The sequence below is a fragment of the Oncorhynchus masou genome, chromosome 7, assembly GCF_036934945.1.
Source record: "Oncorhynchus masou masou isolate Uvic2021 chromosome 7, UVic_Omas_1.1, whole genome shotgun sequence".
Taxonomy (NCBI): Eukaryota; Metazoa; Chordata; class Actinopteri; order Salmoniformes; family Salmonidae; genus Oncorhynchus; species Oncorhynchus masou.
The window spans coordinates 9,207,101-9,220,769 of record NC_088218.1 but is presented as its reverse complement, the minus strand read 5'-3'; the positions used below and the strand labels follow the sequence as shown (position 1 = coordinate 9,220,769).

General features: G+C 40.9%; 1 protein-coding gene across 1 annotated transcript; it reads right to left on the bottom strand.

The window, feature by feature from the left end:
* Positions 1-1,164: 1,164 nt before the first annotated feature.
* LOC135542952 (OX-2 membrane glycoprotein-like) lies at positions 1,165-8,804 on the bottom strand. Its single transcript, XM_064970080.1, has 8 exons — positions 8,711-8,804; positions 4,314-4,673; positions 3,708-4,013; positions 2,929-2,961; positions 2,651-2,756; positions 2,486-2,540; positions 2,264-2,293; positions 1,165-1,738 (listed from the first exon to the last, which is right to left on the bottom strand). Exons 1-6 carry the CDS (start codon positions 8,802-8,804, stop codon positions 2,534-2,536), a joined length of 906 nt encoding a protein of 301 aa, XP_064826152.1. The 3' UTR covers positions 1,165-1,738; positions 2,264-2,293; positions 2,486-2,533.
* Between the last annotated feature and the right edge of the window lie 4,865 nt (positions 8,805-13,669).

The window sequence follows — 13,669 nt, the reverse complement described above, 5'->3', positions numbered from 1 at the left end:
TGCAAACCTCACAACTGAGACTCTTGTATAAACAGAGTTATGGTAATGTAACTGTATTGTCTCGAGTTTCACAAACATTAAACGAAATGGACCAGTCGTGGCTGGATTCTCTCCCGACTGTGTACACATTCTCCAAAACATGGACATTGTTCAGTTCTCAAGTTCTTTTGGAGAACCTCTTCATGGAGAAGAGGTTCTCTTGTGAAACCTTCTCTCTCCACACTGCCTGGCCATGAGGAGAGAGACTCTTCTAGGAATTGATGACCTGCAATAACAGAGCCTGGGTGTAGGGGGAAGAGAGCGGTGGTGAGAGAGGGGGGAATGGTGCTCGCTATACCCAAAGAGGGCCATGTCATGACAAAAGCTAATGAGGCAATGCAAGCGGGACACTTAAAGCTGAGGCAGAAGGTTGGGGTCAATTCCAGTCAATACATGAAGTACACTGAAATTCCAAGACCAATTCTCTTCAGTGCCTTTCAATTAGGAACATTTGGAATTAGAATTGGAATTTGGTATCTGGAATTAAAAGGGAAGTGACCTCACAATGACCCTGCTGAGGAGGAAGTTTCTCCATGTGCTACATTTACAAATTGCTGCCTTTTGATTCATGATCAGTCAGTTATTAACATGATCTTAATGAATTATGAAGCCTTCATGTTGTGTTTTTATTATTACGTAAATGCTTCAAAAATCACAAAAAAAATATGTTATCTGATGAAGATGATCTCATAGTACAAAACGTAGAAGATCTCCTTAGCCTGTGTTGCCACAGACCTTATTTTCAGTCTTTATCGAAAGACCTTACAAAAAGTCCATACATTTTCCCATCGTCTTTTCCCAATGAACAATGGCAGAGTTAGTGCCTACAAAAATACACCATTAGCTCTCTATAAGTAGGCTATACAATTCCCCCCCCAAAATACATTGATTATTATAAATGTAGGGTCTATAGGCTAACCCTGCATGAGCGCTGTAAAACTACATGATCAATCCCGTTTCATAACAACCTCTCTCTAAAATTATATTTAGTTGACCCCTAGTGGCACTTGTGTGTATTTTTGGTTAGTCTCTTTGCGTTGCAGAAGAATCAAAGACAATTCACTCTTGAAGAATTGCCAGCAGCAGATTTGCCACATCGTATAACAAGCGATGTCACAACATACATTACAGCATTGTTTAAAAGTTTTATTCGGAAAAGTTGAAAACAAACACACACAAAGGACATCACAACATTGAGTATCTTACAGCATTTGATTTATAAAAATTGAAGAAATAAAACACATACACTTAACACACCATGAAAGTAGTCTACATTATGACATTTTGTAGACTATAATAACACAACACTTGATTTATAAAAAAGTGAAGTATAAATCCACAAACAAGTTGTGTGGATTTATCATGTTTCATCATTAACCAACTACAAAATATATTTACATACCGACTATTTACATATACAATAACCAGCAGGCCTGTGTGTGTCAGCCATTCAGTCCACTATTCAGTACCCACAATGCCTATGGATAGAAACAGTCTCCGAACCACACAGATGTGTGTGAGACAGTATGGTAGTCACACAAGTTCTCATAACCCTCTAAAAGTTTCCTAAGATAGATACAACAGAATGGCATAGATATTTATTAAAAAATATATACTTCTGAATGCATCTTTATCATTATTTATGATTATTTCAGCTCACCTTCTACATTGCATGTCATTTGGTCTCTCAGGAGATATTCTGCATAAAAGAAGGTAATTTAAATATTGATTGAATGGAGTATCCTATATTAGTGACAGTCAGTGCTGTTTTTAGGTGACATAAATGGCTGCTTAGGGCCCCACAGCCACTAGGGGGCCCTAAAAGCCACTACATTTTTGTTAATTGAGCTAAAAGATTTTGTAACATTCTCCATATTGTCTGTTTCACGCTTTCTATCAGGATAATCAAATAAAGTTGTAAAAATAGTCACATTTGTGACGGAACTTGGTTTCAAAGGGATCAAAACAGACAATGTAGCCACAAGAAACATACACCACAGAAACACATGTCCGAGTTTCATTCCCAAATGTCTTGCTCAATGAGAGAGATTACAATGAGAGAGATTACAGAAACATTAAGAGACTATGAAAGTAGGTAAACCTACTTCTTAGTCATCCTACGCTTGATTGTTGAGCTGATTGTGACCAGAAAAATCAAACATTTTGTTGTTGTTATAATTATTATTTATCTTAAAGCTTTTAAAAGTGTTGAAGAGCTACTCACATTTGTGATGGACTGGAGGTTGGTGTGACACTGAAATAAATCAAAATAAACACTGTACTGACAAGATCCACATCATCATATTCATTATTATTTTATTATAATTATTTAATCATGAAGAATGTGTTTTAACCTGTATAGCGCATATTCTCAATGTAATTATGTGTTCTTTCAAATAGGTATCCATCATGATCCCTTAAATGTTCTCTAGAATGAGCATCTTACTGTTTGGATGTTGGTGGTGTCTTTAAGGGAGTTCTGATGATTTCAGGGTCAGGAACTGGGGGTTTTCCACATAAGATATCAACTAGTAAACAACTGGCAGTCAAATCACATTCAATTCAGAATAGCTGTTTTCAGTATCAAGGAAGGAAATGGTTTTTCATCTACCTGGAAGAGGTGTCTTTTCTCCTCTTTTGCCGCCATATTACACAGAATACAGCAATGAGACACATTAAACACAACACTGCACCCATCACTCCACCAACCACTGTACCTGTGAATGACAGAGATGTCAAGAGAAGACAGAGGTCAACTTCCCAGGTACACTACACCAAAGCCTCATACATGTAAATATGGCTCTGCACCTCACCTGAAAGTTGAATAGGAAAAGAGCCAGTCCAATAGGTTGATTATGACCTGTCATTATTAGAATAACAACCACTTACCACTGATCCTGTCATCAGAGACCTGAGATTGACCTAGCACAGAAATACACAGGCAGCACTTCATCATGAACACAGACAGTACTTCACCATGAACACAGGAAGTACTTCACCATGAACACAGGAAGTACTTCATCAACACAGGCAGTACTTCATCGTGAACACAGGAAGTACTTCATCAACACAGGCAGTACTTCATCGTGAACACAGGAAGTACTTCATCAACACAGGCAGTAATTCATCATAAGCACATGTAGCAGATGTGAAATGGCTAGCTAGTTAGCGGTGGTGGGCGCTAATAGCATTTCAATCGGTGACGTCACTCGCTTTGAGACCTTGAAGTAGTGGTTCCCCTTGCTCTGCAAGGGCCGTGGCTTTTGTGGAGCGATGGGTAACGATGCTTCGAGGGTGACTGTTGATGTGTTCAGAGGGTCCCTGGTTCAAGCCCAGGTTGGGGCGAGGAGAGGGACGGACTAAAGTTTTACTGTTACACACAGGCAGTACTCCATCATGAACACAGGCAGTACTTCATCATGAACACAGGAAGTACTTCATCATGAACACAGGCAGTACTTCATCATGAACACAGGCAGTACTTCATCATGAACACAGGCAGTACTTCATCATGAACACAGGAAGTACTTCATCATGAACACAGGAAGTACATCATCATGAACACAGACAGTACATCATCATGAACACAGGCCGTAAATCACCATGACATCATGTTCCTGATCATGTCAATATATATTATGGTGATATTTACCCTAACCATTTCTCACCTGCAAATGAAGCTTGATCCCTAGTTGGAATCACCATGGAGACATCCTTGACGACCCCAACGGATGATGCTACACACCCGACCCTGGTGTCTTTGTCAGGTAGACTGGACGCTGCCACCATGGCAGTTATGGTGACAGTGACTGTTTGATTGGGATGGGTGACATCAGCCATGGTGGATTTGTCTAGACTGATGTTTTCTACGTGGTCCCAGGTTACTGTAGGAGCAGGTCGTCCAGTAGCAGAACAGGACAGAGTGGTGTGACTGTTGTTGGTTTGTGTGATGAAGAGTGAGGGTCCATACAGCTCTATAGGACAACAACAAACACAGTTCACAGTGAATGTAAATACTATCATGTTTTCATGTCCATCAAGGTCAATTGGATGCATAATAATTTGAGGGAATTGTTCCTGGGTTAATCATTTACACACAGGTCAAGGTAGAACAATGGATGGAAGACATTGGAGGCCATTGTTCCTGTTTTAAAGGGACATAACATTGTTTTAAGACGTCAAAAGTAGTCTAATGTTAAAGTGAATTCACATTATACAAGTTGGATTATAGAGTGTAATGTCCCTTAAACCCCTCCTTAGTTATCATATATTACCATTAATTTGGAGGCAGGTCCTGCCACTGATAGCTCCCTCTGGATAGGCGTTAAACAGACACTTGTAGCAGGACCCGTCTCCTCTTGACAATCCTCTGATGACAATAGAGCAGTTCTGCAGTCCCTCGTCTTCAAACTCCACGTTCCTCTGAAAAGGTGGGTTGACTACTGGTCCAAATCGTTTGTTGTAGCTGGCCACATTTTCAGTCGCCCCTGGTGTCACTTTCTGCCAGGTGACTTGAAGCACATCTTTGGGTTTCATGAGCCTGCAGCTGAAGTGAGCACCCTCTCCCAGGGTTGTTATGACAACCTGCTGTGTTCTGACCAGCTGAGAGAGCCCTGCATGAAGAAAGTTACAGGCTATTTAGTACACACATCTAATACAGCGCTACATTTTAGCAACCTGCAGTGAACACTGTGAAGGGATTAAACTGCAGAAATACATATGCAGTTTCGAAAGGTATATGCTGTCTTGCATCAATCATTTCAATTCCCATTCTGTATGTTTATACATTTCAAAGGACTCTTGGAAGACTCGCCCTTGGTGGACTAAAATAAATCCAAATAAAATTAATGCTGGAATATGTCACTTTTGGGCGACCAGACCAAATTCACATTACAATTTCTATAAATTCATTTCTATCTGTCATTCTCATTGAAAGCAAGTCTAAGAAGTGGTAGATCTTTTAATGTGAGCTATTTCTATTTCTATTCTATGCTTCCTGCTGAAAGTACAATTTTTTGGGGTTATGGAAAATTTATTTCACAGTGTTTAAAGAAGGTACAATGATTCTCTACATTAAGCATAGATGGTTTTGTTTTTTATTTATTTATTATTTATACATTATTTTTGTAGATGAAATAGCTCCCGTTTGTTCTTCACGTTTGGCTGAGAAATCGACCGGAAAATGCAGTCACTACAACGCCAATTTTTTCCCAAATTAGCTCCATAATATCGACAGAAACATGGCAAACGTTGTTTAGAATCAATCCTCAAGGTGTTTTTCACATATCTATTCGATAATATATCCGTCGGGACAATTGGTTTCTCATAAGAAGCGATTGGAAAAATGGCTACCTCAGTACTTTACGCAAGATTTTCTGCGGGAGCCATCATGTGACCACTTGCTCAATGTGGTCCCTTACAGCTATTCCTCAACATAAATGCGTAAAAAGACGTCACAATGCTGTAGACACCTTGGGGAATATGTAGAAAGCGTAAGCTCATTCATAGCCCATTCACAGCCATATAAGGAGTCATTGGCATGAAGCGGTTTCAAAAAATGCAGCACTTCCTGATTGGATTTTTATCTGGGTTTCGCCTTTACATCAGTTCTGTTTGCACTCACAGACAATATCTTTGCAGTTTTGGAAACGTCAGTGTTTTCTATCCAAAGCTGTCAATTATATGCGTAGTCGAGCATCTTTTCGTGACAAAATATCTTGTTTAAAACGGGAACGTTTTTTATCCAAAAAGAAAATACTGCCCCTAGAGTCGCAACAATTAAATAATGCAGGCAGTGTATGTCTTTACGCACCCCAGTGTGTGTGTGTGTGTGTGTGATTTTAGTTTTTCTTTGAAATTTTATGGGAGAAATTACTGATTTACACAGGGTTGAATGCACTATTTCTATCAAACTGCAGGTTGGGTATGGATATACACGTTTAGGGTGTTTTTTTAACCACTTCCGGTTGCTCCAGGAAGCTTAGAATCGACACAGGTAGACCTCATAGAGGCCTGATGGACTGTCATCGAAGACAGGTTCATAAGGCATTCATAACCCACATAGGCTTCAGGTTGACTTTAGAGGAGCAGGCAATGTATTCCTATGGGGAGAGAAGTCATTGTAATCTGTGAGATCTAAAAACCCTATTTTACTGTTAAGGGTTAATGCCACACGGTCAAGGTTAGGCTTGCACGGATCGGGAGGACCTCGGGAACGTACCTGAGGTCGAATTGTGCTTCTCACCCTAGCGGTTCTCTCACTGTCACCCAAAAGCAAATGACGTTGAGCGGCAGGCTTCATTTTGGGCCTACTTTTCTCATGGTCGCTGCGCTTAGACCGAGCGAGCTACGGTCAAACGGGATATCTCGTTGAACTCGGCACGGCCTAGAGATTATGGTAATGCCATTGCCTGCTCTCTGTGTCTTTAAGCACCGCACTTTGTCACTCCATCCTTGCTGTGTGTGTGTGTGTGAGAGAGCGTTTCTTTGACATCTGTTGGGAGAAATGAATGATTTACAGTTCAGGAGGGTTACCTAGTCACACACATGAAGTTTTGGAAAGATGTGACTTTTTTAACCCTTCGAAACAGACAGCGTGACCCAATTAAAGGCACTTCCGGTTGGCACAGGAAGCTATAAGTAAACACATATCTTTCTTGGGGTATGCACTTACAGAATCCTGAGTTTAAAGTATTTATGTTAAGAATTGACTGATCTACACAGGGTTGAATGCTGTCATTTTCACATTTGCAGGTTATGTAGATCAAAATTCCTTTTGGGTGAATTTAACCACTTCCGGTTGCTCCAGGAAGCTTAGAATCGACACAGGTAGACCTCATAGTGGCCTGATGGACTGTCATCGAAGACAGGTTCATAAGGCATTCATAACCCACACAGGCTTCAGGTTGACTTTAGGGGAGCAGGCAATGTATTCCTATGGGGAGAGATGTCATTGTAATCGGTGAGATCTAAAAACCCTGTTTTACTGTTAAGGGTTAATGCCACACGGTCAAGGTTAGGCTTGCACGGATTGGGAGGACCTCAGGAACGTACCTGAGGTGGAATTGTGCTTCTCACCCTAACGGTTCTCTCACTGTCACCCAAAAGCAAATGACATTCAGGGCAGGCTTCATTTTGGGCCTACTTTTTTTCAAGGTCACTGCACTCAGAGCGAGCTACGGTCAAGCGGGGCGTCTCGTTGAACTCGGCACAGTCTGGAGACTATGGTGATGCCATTTTTAGTGTTGATTTCAGAATGCCATTTTTGTGATGGTCCCTCTCCGTTTAAACATATTGCAAATGTACAAAAGTCAACTAGCAAGTCAGTGTCCATCAGTCAATTAGATGTCATTCTGACACCAAACTGATACCAACTGACACAAAACCCACTTTTTCCAACTCATTTAGAAGCCAACTATCACATATTTCAGAGCAGGCCCATAATTCACAGCGCATTCAGTTTAAAACACAATAAAAACATAAAACACATAGTTACATTCTAGCTGCGGGTCCAGAGGTTGCCTAGTCACACATATGAAGTTTTGGAAAGATCTGACTTTTTTAACCCTTCGAAACAGCCCCTGTGACACCAATTATGGCACTTCCGGTTGGCACAGGAAGCGTTAAGTAAACACATATCCTCATTGGGGTATGCCTTTACAGAATCCTAAGTTTTAAGTGTTTACGTTAAGAACTGACCGATTTACACAGGGTTGAATGCACTATTTATCACAAACTGCCGGTTGGGTATGGAAAAACACGTTTAGGGTGATTTTAACCACTTTATGTCATATGAACACGCTGCAACTGGATCTGTAACTGTTTAAAAAAAAAATAAACTATTTTTGAATATCACCAATTTGACATTGTACGATTTCTCTTAAATGACGATAAATAAATGGCTGGTTCTTTTTTTATTGACACTGGAGGTTCCTTGACTTTGACGTGAAGGGGAAAAATTATTGCTCTATTTTCATTTTGGACATTTAATCCCAGAAAAATGGCCATAAATCAAAAACTGTTGACGCCTAGACGCCATATTGTTCGGGGCCAACTGCCCATTATGCCAAACCTATGCTCACCAAGTTTCGGCTTCAAAATATTTTCAGTTTAGGAGATAAGGCCACGTCGTGATTTGTGATATTTTGTACATTTGCAATATGATTCCATTCGCCCTCTTGTGGGATTTACCGGGACAGCGGAAAAATGACCAAAATTTGATTATTTTAGAAAACGGACACCGAATGTCCGAGAGAGTTCGTTTGATGACTTCCCGGAAGATCCGGCCCTGCCGTACGGCCCGACTCCGTCCGCGAATTTTACAAACGTTTTCGGACGTCTAGTGAGGGACCATACATTTGCAATGTGGTCGTTCTCACTAACCATATGGCGAATGTCAAAATGTTGCCTTAAGGTATGTAAGGGACTAGAGTTTATTTGTTATTAGTGGTTATGCCTAGCCAGGCCCTCTGTTGATGAGGTGGCCTGATGGGATGGCTAGACAGCCCTAGACATCTGTTCTCATGTTTGGGAAAGATATGTAAGTAAGAGTTAGTTAAGTTTTGAGCATTTCTTAGGAGTGAATTCACGGGCGGCTGTACAAAAGGCTGTATTTGTAGTTAATCATATCAGTAATGTTAGTTCTTCATATCAGAGCTATAGCTCTGCCCACCGGCGAAGTGGAGCAGAGCATGCTGGGAGATCTCCCACTTAGAGAAGAAGATAATCTCGAGAGAAGAAGTAAAGTGAGAGAAAGTTTCAGTCATCCTTGTCTTTTCCCACCAGTTAGATTTTATTGTGTTAGTCAAGGCCAGTGTGCACCCTTGTTGATATATATAAGCGCCACGGTTAGATCAGCACCAGAGCAGACATTGTGCTCAACCAACACCATGCTCAGTAGTTTCTGAGAAACAACAAATAATTTGGTAAATTCAGAGATCTTTGTGGGGAATAGTGTGTCTGTACAGTGAACCAAAAAGTTTTAAGGCAAAAGCTGACAATGGACCTACAGTCATAATGGAACATATTGGAGTTTGAGTAAAATGTTTGAATTTGCAACAAACCTTCACAAGGAATATCTGCAAATAGATTGTTTTTGCAAACAGCCAAAATCATTCTAATATTTTTTGTCCACATACATATTATTTAAGTAATTTAATCATGAATCTAGTTGAGTCGTCCTGATTTCAGGGTTATCAGGCTCTGTGCATCAAAAAAGAGAACATTTGATAAAGTAATCTGAAAGAAGTCCAATCTCATATTCCACTGGAAGGTACAGCACATATTCCACTGGACTGTACAGCACATATTCCACTGGACTGTACAGCACATATTCCACTGGACTGTACAGCACATATTCCACTGGAAGGTACAGCACATATTCCACTGGAAGGTACAGCACATATTCCACTGGAAGGTACAGCACATATTCCACTGGACTGTACAGGGAAGGTACAGCACATATTCCACTGGACTGTACAGCACATATTCCACTGGACTGTACAGCACATATTCCACTGGAAGGTACAGCACATATTCCACTGGAAGGTACAGCACATATTCCACTGGACTGTACAGCACATATTCCACTGGACTGTACAGCACATATTCCACTGGACTGTACAGCACATATTCCACTGGACTGTACATATTCCACTGGAAGGTACAGCACATATTCCACTGGACTGTACAGCACATATTCCACTGGAAGGTACAGCACATATTCCACTGGAAGGTACAGCACATATTCCACTGGAAGGTACAGCACATATTCCACTGGAAGGTACAGCACATATTCCACGGTACAGACTGGAAGGTACAGCACATATTCCACTGGACTGTACAGCACATATTCCACTGGACTGTACAGCACATATTCCACTGGACTGTACAGCACATATTCCACTGGACTGTACAGCACATATTCCACTGGACTGTACAGCACATATTCCACTGGAAGGTACTATTCCACTGGAAGGTACAGCACATATTCCACTGGAAGGTACAGCACATATTCCACTGGACTGTACAGCACATATTCCACTGGAAGGTACATATTCCACTGGAAGGTACAGCACATATTCCACTGGATATTTCCACTGGACTGTACAGCACATATTCCACTGGAAGGTACAGCACATATTCCACTGGAAGGTACAGCACATATTCCACTGGAAGGTGTACAGCACATATTCCACTGGAAGGTACTGTACAGCACATATTCCACTGGACTGTACAGCACATATTCCACTGGACTGTACAGCACATATTCCACTGTACAGACATATTCCACTGGAGCACATATTCCACTGGAAGGTACAGCACATATTCCAGCATAACAGCATTAATGGTTTTTGGGGAAAACACAAGGAAGTTTGACAATCAATGTCAAAGTAAAACGGTACTTTCAGATATCTGAATAAAAACACAATCTTCGCCCACAGTGACCCAGCTAAAGATTGAGGGTTTATGGGAGTAAATTTGGGTAAACAACATGACATGTTATAAATAACATTGTAATTTCTCCTTTTGCACCACAACACTGCCAATACTCCACAGCATACAGCATAGACACAATGAACCAATCACTGCACCTGTGATGAAAGAGATTGAAAGTGACCAGAATAATGGAATGATTCACAGGTTAAGCATAAGTAGGTGTTATGTTCCCCAGTTTCTGTGTTGTTGTGGGTTTGTATGTGTATGTATTTCAGGAAATAGCTTCCTGGATTCCCCAAGCAGCTGATTGGTCAGCCCTATTGCAAATTGGAGCTGACCCCGCCCTCTCGTCAGAGGATACAGCTGTATTCCATTACAGACTCCTTCTCCAGATGTATAAAAGCTAGTGTTCCTTTTATCAGAGAGAGCTGATTGGTATATCCTGTATTGTTTTTTTCCCCCCCAGATAGAGCTGATGGTTAAATCCTGTGTTGGTTGTTTTTCAGCGAGAGCTGGTTGGTATGTCCTGTGTTGGTTGTTTCCCAGATAGTATTTTGTAACAGGTCCTGTGAGGTTATGTCTATGTCCAAAGGACCATTTTGATTATTGAAATTGTTGGTATTAGTCTGTTTTTGTTCCCGGGGGGAAGGCACCTAGGGAGTCCTTAGGCAAGAGGCCTGCAGACATACATAACCCATAGTATTTACTGTCTATGCCCACTAGGTAAGACCTGGGGGACCACCCCATGTATTTTGGGTAGGCAGGTAAGATAGGAGGGGGCTTTGGCTTTTCCGTTCTTTGCTTTGGTTCTGTTCAGCCCCTTTTTCCAAAATGACCTTGTGATGGAATAGATTCCCAGTAAATGGTAAATTCTCTGTCATCGTTACCCGCACCTACTTTCCCATACCTCTTTCACTCCACGTTGAGTTGCGTTCCCCCTCCAAGGGGTGTAAGTAAAGGGGTGATTTGGCACTATTACATTAAGTAAATAGGTTGACTATGACTTGGCACTATTACAATCACCGGGTTTCCAGTGATCAAGATATTTGAGAATCATCTAGACCACAAAAAAGAAACACAAAACATGCCAACATGTTTATAATCATGCCAATTATCATGTATGTATTGACAAAGCATGGCCTCTTTCACAAGCCAATGAGACTTAATCACTGACTGGAATCCCCATAGAAACCTCCTTAGTGGCACCATCAGAAGACACCACACACTTAACCTTGGTGTCTTAGTAAGGTAGACTGGACACTGTTGCAGCAGGTGTCATAGTGTCAGTTCCATTGGGTGGGTGACATTGACCGTGTTGGAATTTTCTATCATTGTGGTTCCTGTTTACCTTTTCCCTTGCTTCTTTATAGAGTTCACTCTTGTAACGCCTTTGTAATACAGAGAGTCTGGCAACATCGAAAGGTGGGAAACAGATCCATATTTCGGTAATCCAACCAGTTGAAAATATGATTTACTTAATGAATATGATCTGGGATCAGTTGTTTGACACATTACTACTAATGACAGAATGACATAAACTATCTTGGAAAGTCAACACATTCTAGTTCAGATTCACATGGAATTGTTGTGTTATTTAAATGTTTAAATATGAAACTGTTTGTGGAAAGATTAAATGTAATTTTAGCTTTTTAAATGAATTTGTCATAGAGAAACTCTGCTCACTCAGAGGCCCAAGTGAACAGACACTGGTTGTAAACTATGAAACACGCCCTTCTTTCACCACTATATAAACCCGTTGACGGAAATTCAACTCTCTGTTCCGAGGATGTGAGGACGACGGTCCTACGTTGAAAGGGCTCAGATAATAACCTAACGAAATTAGCATCGTGTTCAATGTGAAGGTGACGATCGACACGCCGAAAGGATGAATTTCGACTATACCAGCCAGAAAGTAGCACGAGCTTCAAATTATGGCAACTTGGTATGAACTTTGAACTCTTATTCACTCCAGAAGTGATACCTCCTAGCCGTTGAGTTAGCAGCAGCTCCTGTAAAACGTGGGCAAGAAAAGGACGGACAACGTATCCACTCTAACACACACAATGATACTACAACGTATATAGTTTACCACCAGAGACATTCTTCAGAGGACAAGAGATCCCTGCTGGGCAACCCGGCCTTCCATCTTCGACCAATCTATTGAAGCGCAGCTCAGAGTAAATATTCCATGCATTTTCTTTTTCCAAATGGGCGGTAATTTAGAATGCATAAGATTCTGTCTTTATGATAGCCTAGCTTCTCCCTTTGTTACTCAGTCTTCCCGCTCTTCAGAACCCAACCCCCTTTGTATAACCAGCCGTCATATCTGTTCCGCTAGGGACGTTTTCCTTTATGAAATCATTCGTAATCAATGTATGATCCATTCTGTGTAGATGTAATTCTGTGTAACTATTTAGGTAATTAGTAAATAATTAATGAAACAAAATGTTGTATTGCTGATTCAACTTCTTAGCCAGGGTTCGTAAAGAAAACCAAGAATTTACAACATTCAGATGAGACTGAATAAATTGAGGATTAAATGTTGACTGCTACTGATGTAAAAGATTACTAGGTCTTTAAGAGTTTGTTCGGAAGATAACAGCTCTATAAACATTATTTCGTGCTGCCCCGTCTTTCTAGTTAGCTTAATCAGGTAATATTAATTACAGAGAAATTATTTTATAGAATAGCATGTCATATCACTTAATCCGGCAAAGACAAAGACACGACACCGCTCAGAAAGAAGACGCGTTCTGTCTCCTGGAGATGAACGTACTCTGGTGCGATAAGTGCAAATCAATTCCAGAACAACAGCAAAGGACCCTGTGAAGATGCTTGAGGAAACAGGTACAAAAATATCTATATCCTCAGTAAAAACCAGTCCTATATCGACGTAACCTGAAAGGCCGCTCAGCAAGGAAGAATCCACTGCTCCAAAACCGGCATGAAAAAAGCCAGACTACGGTTTGCAACTGCACATGGGGACAAAGATCGTACATTTTGGAGAAATATCCTTTGGTCTGATGAAACAAAATAGAACTGTTTGGCCATAATGAGCATTGTTATGTTTGGAGGACCATGAAGCACGGGGGTGGCAGCATCATGTTGTGGGGGTGCTTTGCTGCAGGAGGGACTGGTGCACTTCACAAAATAGATGGCATCATGAGGTAGGAAAATTATGTGGATATATTGA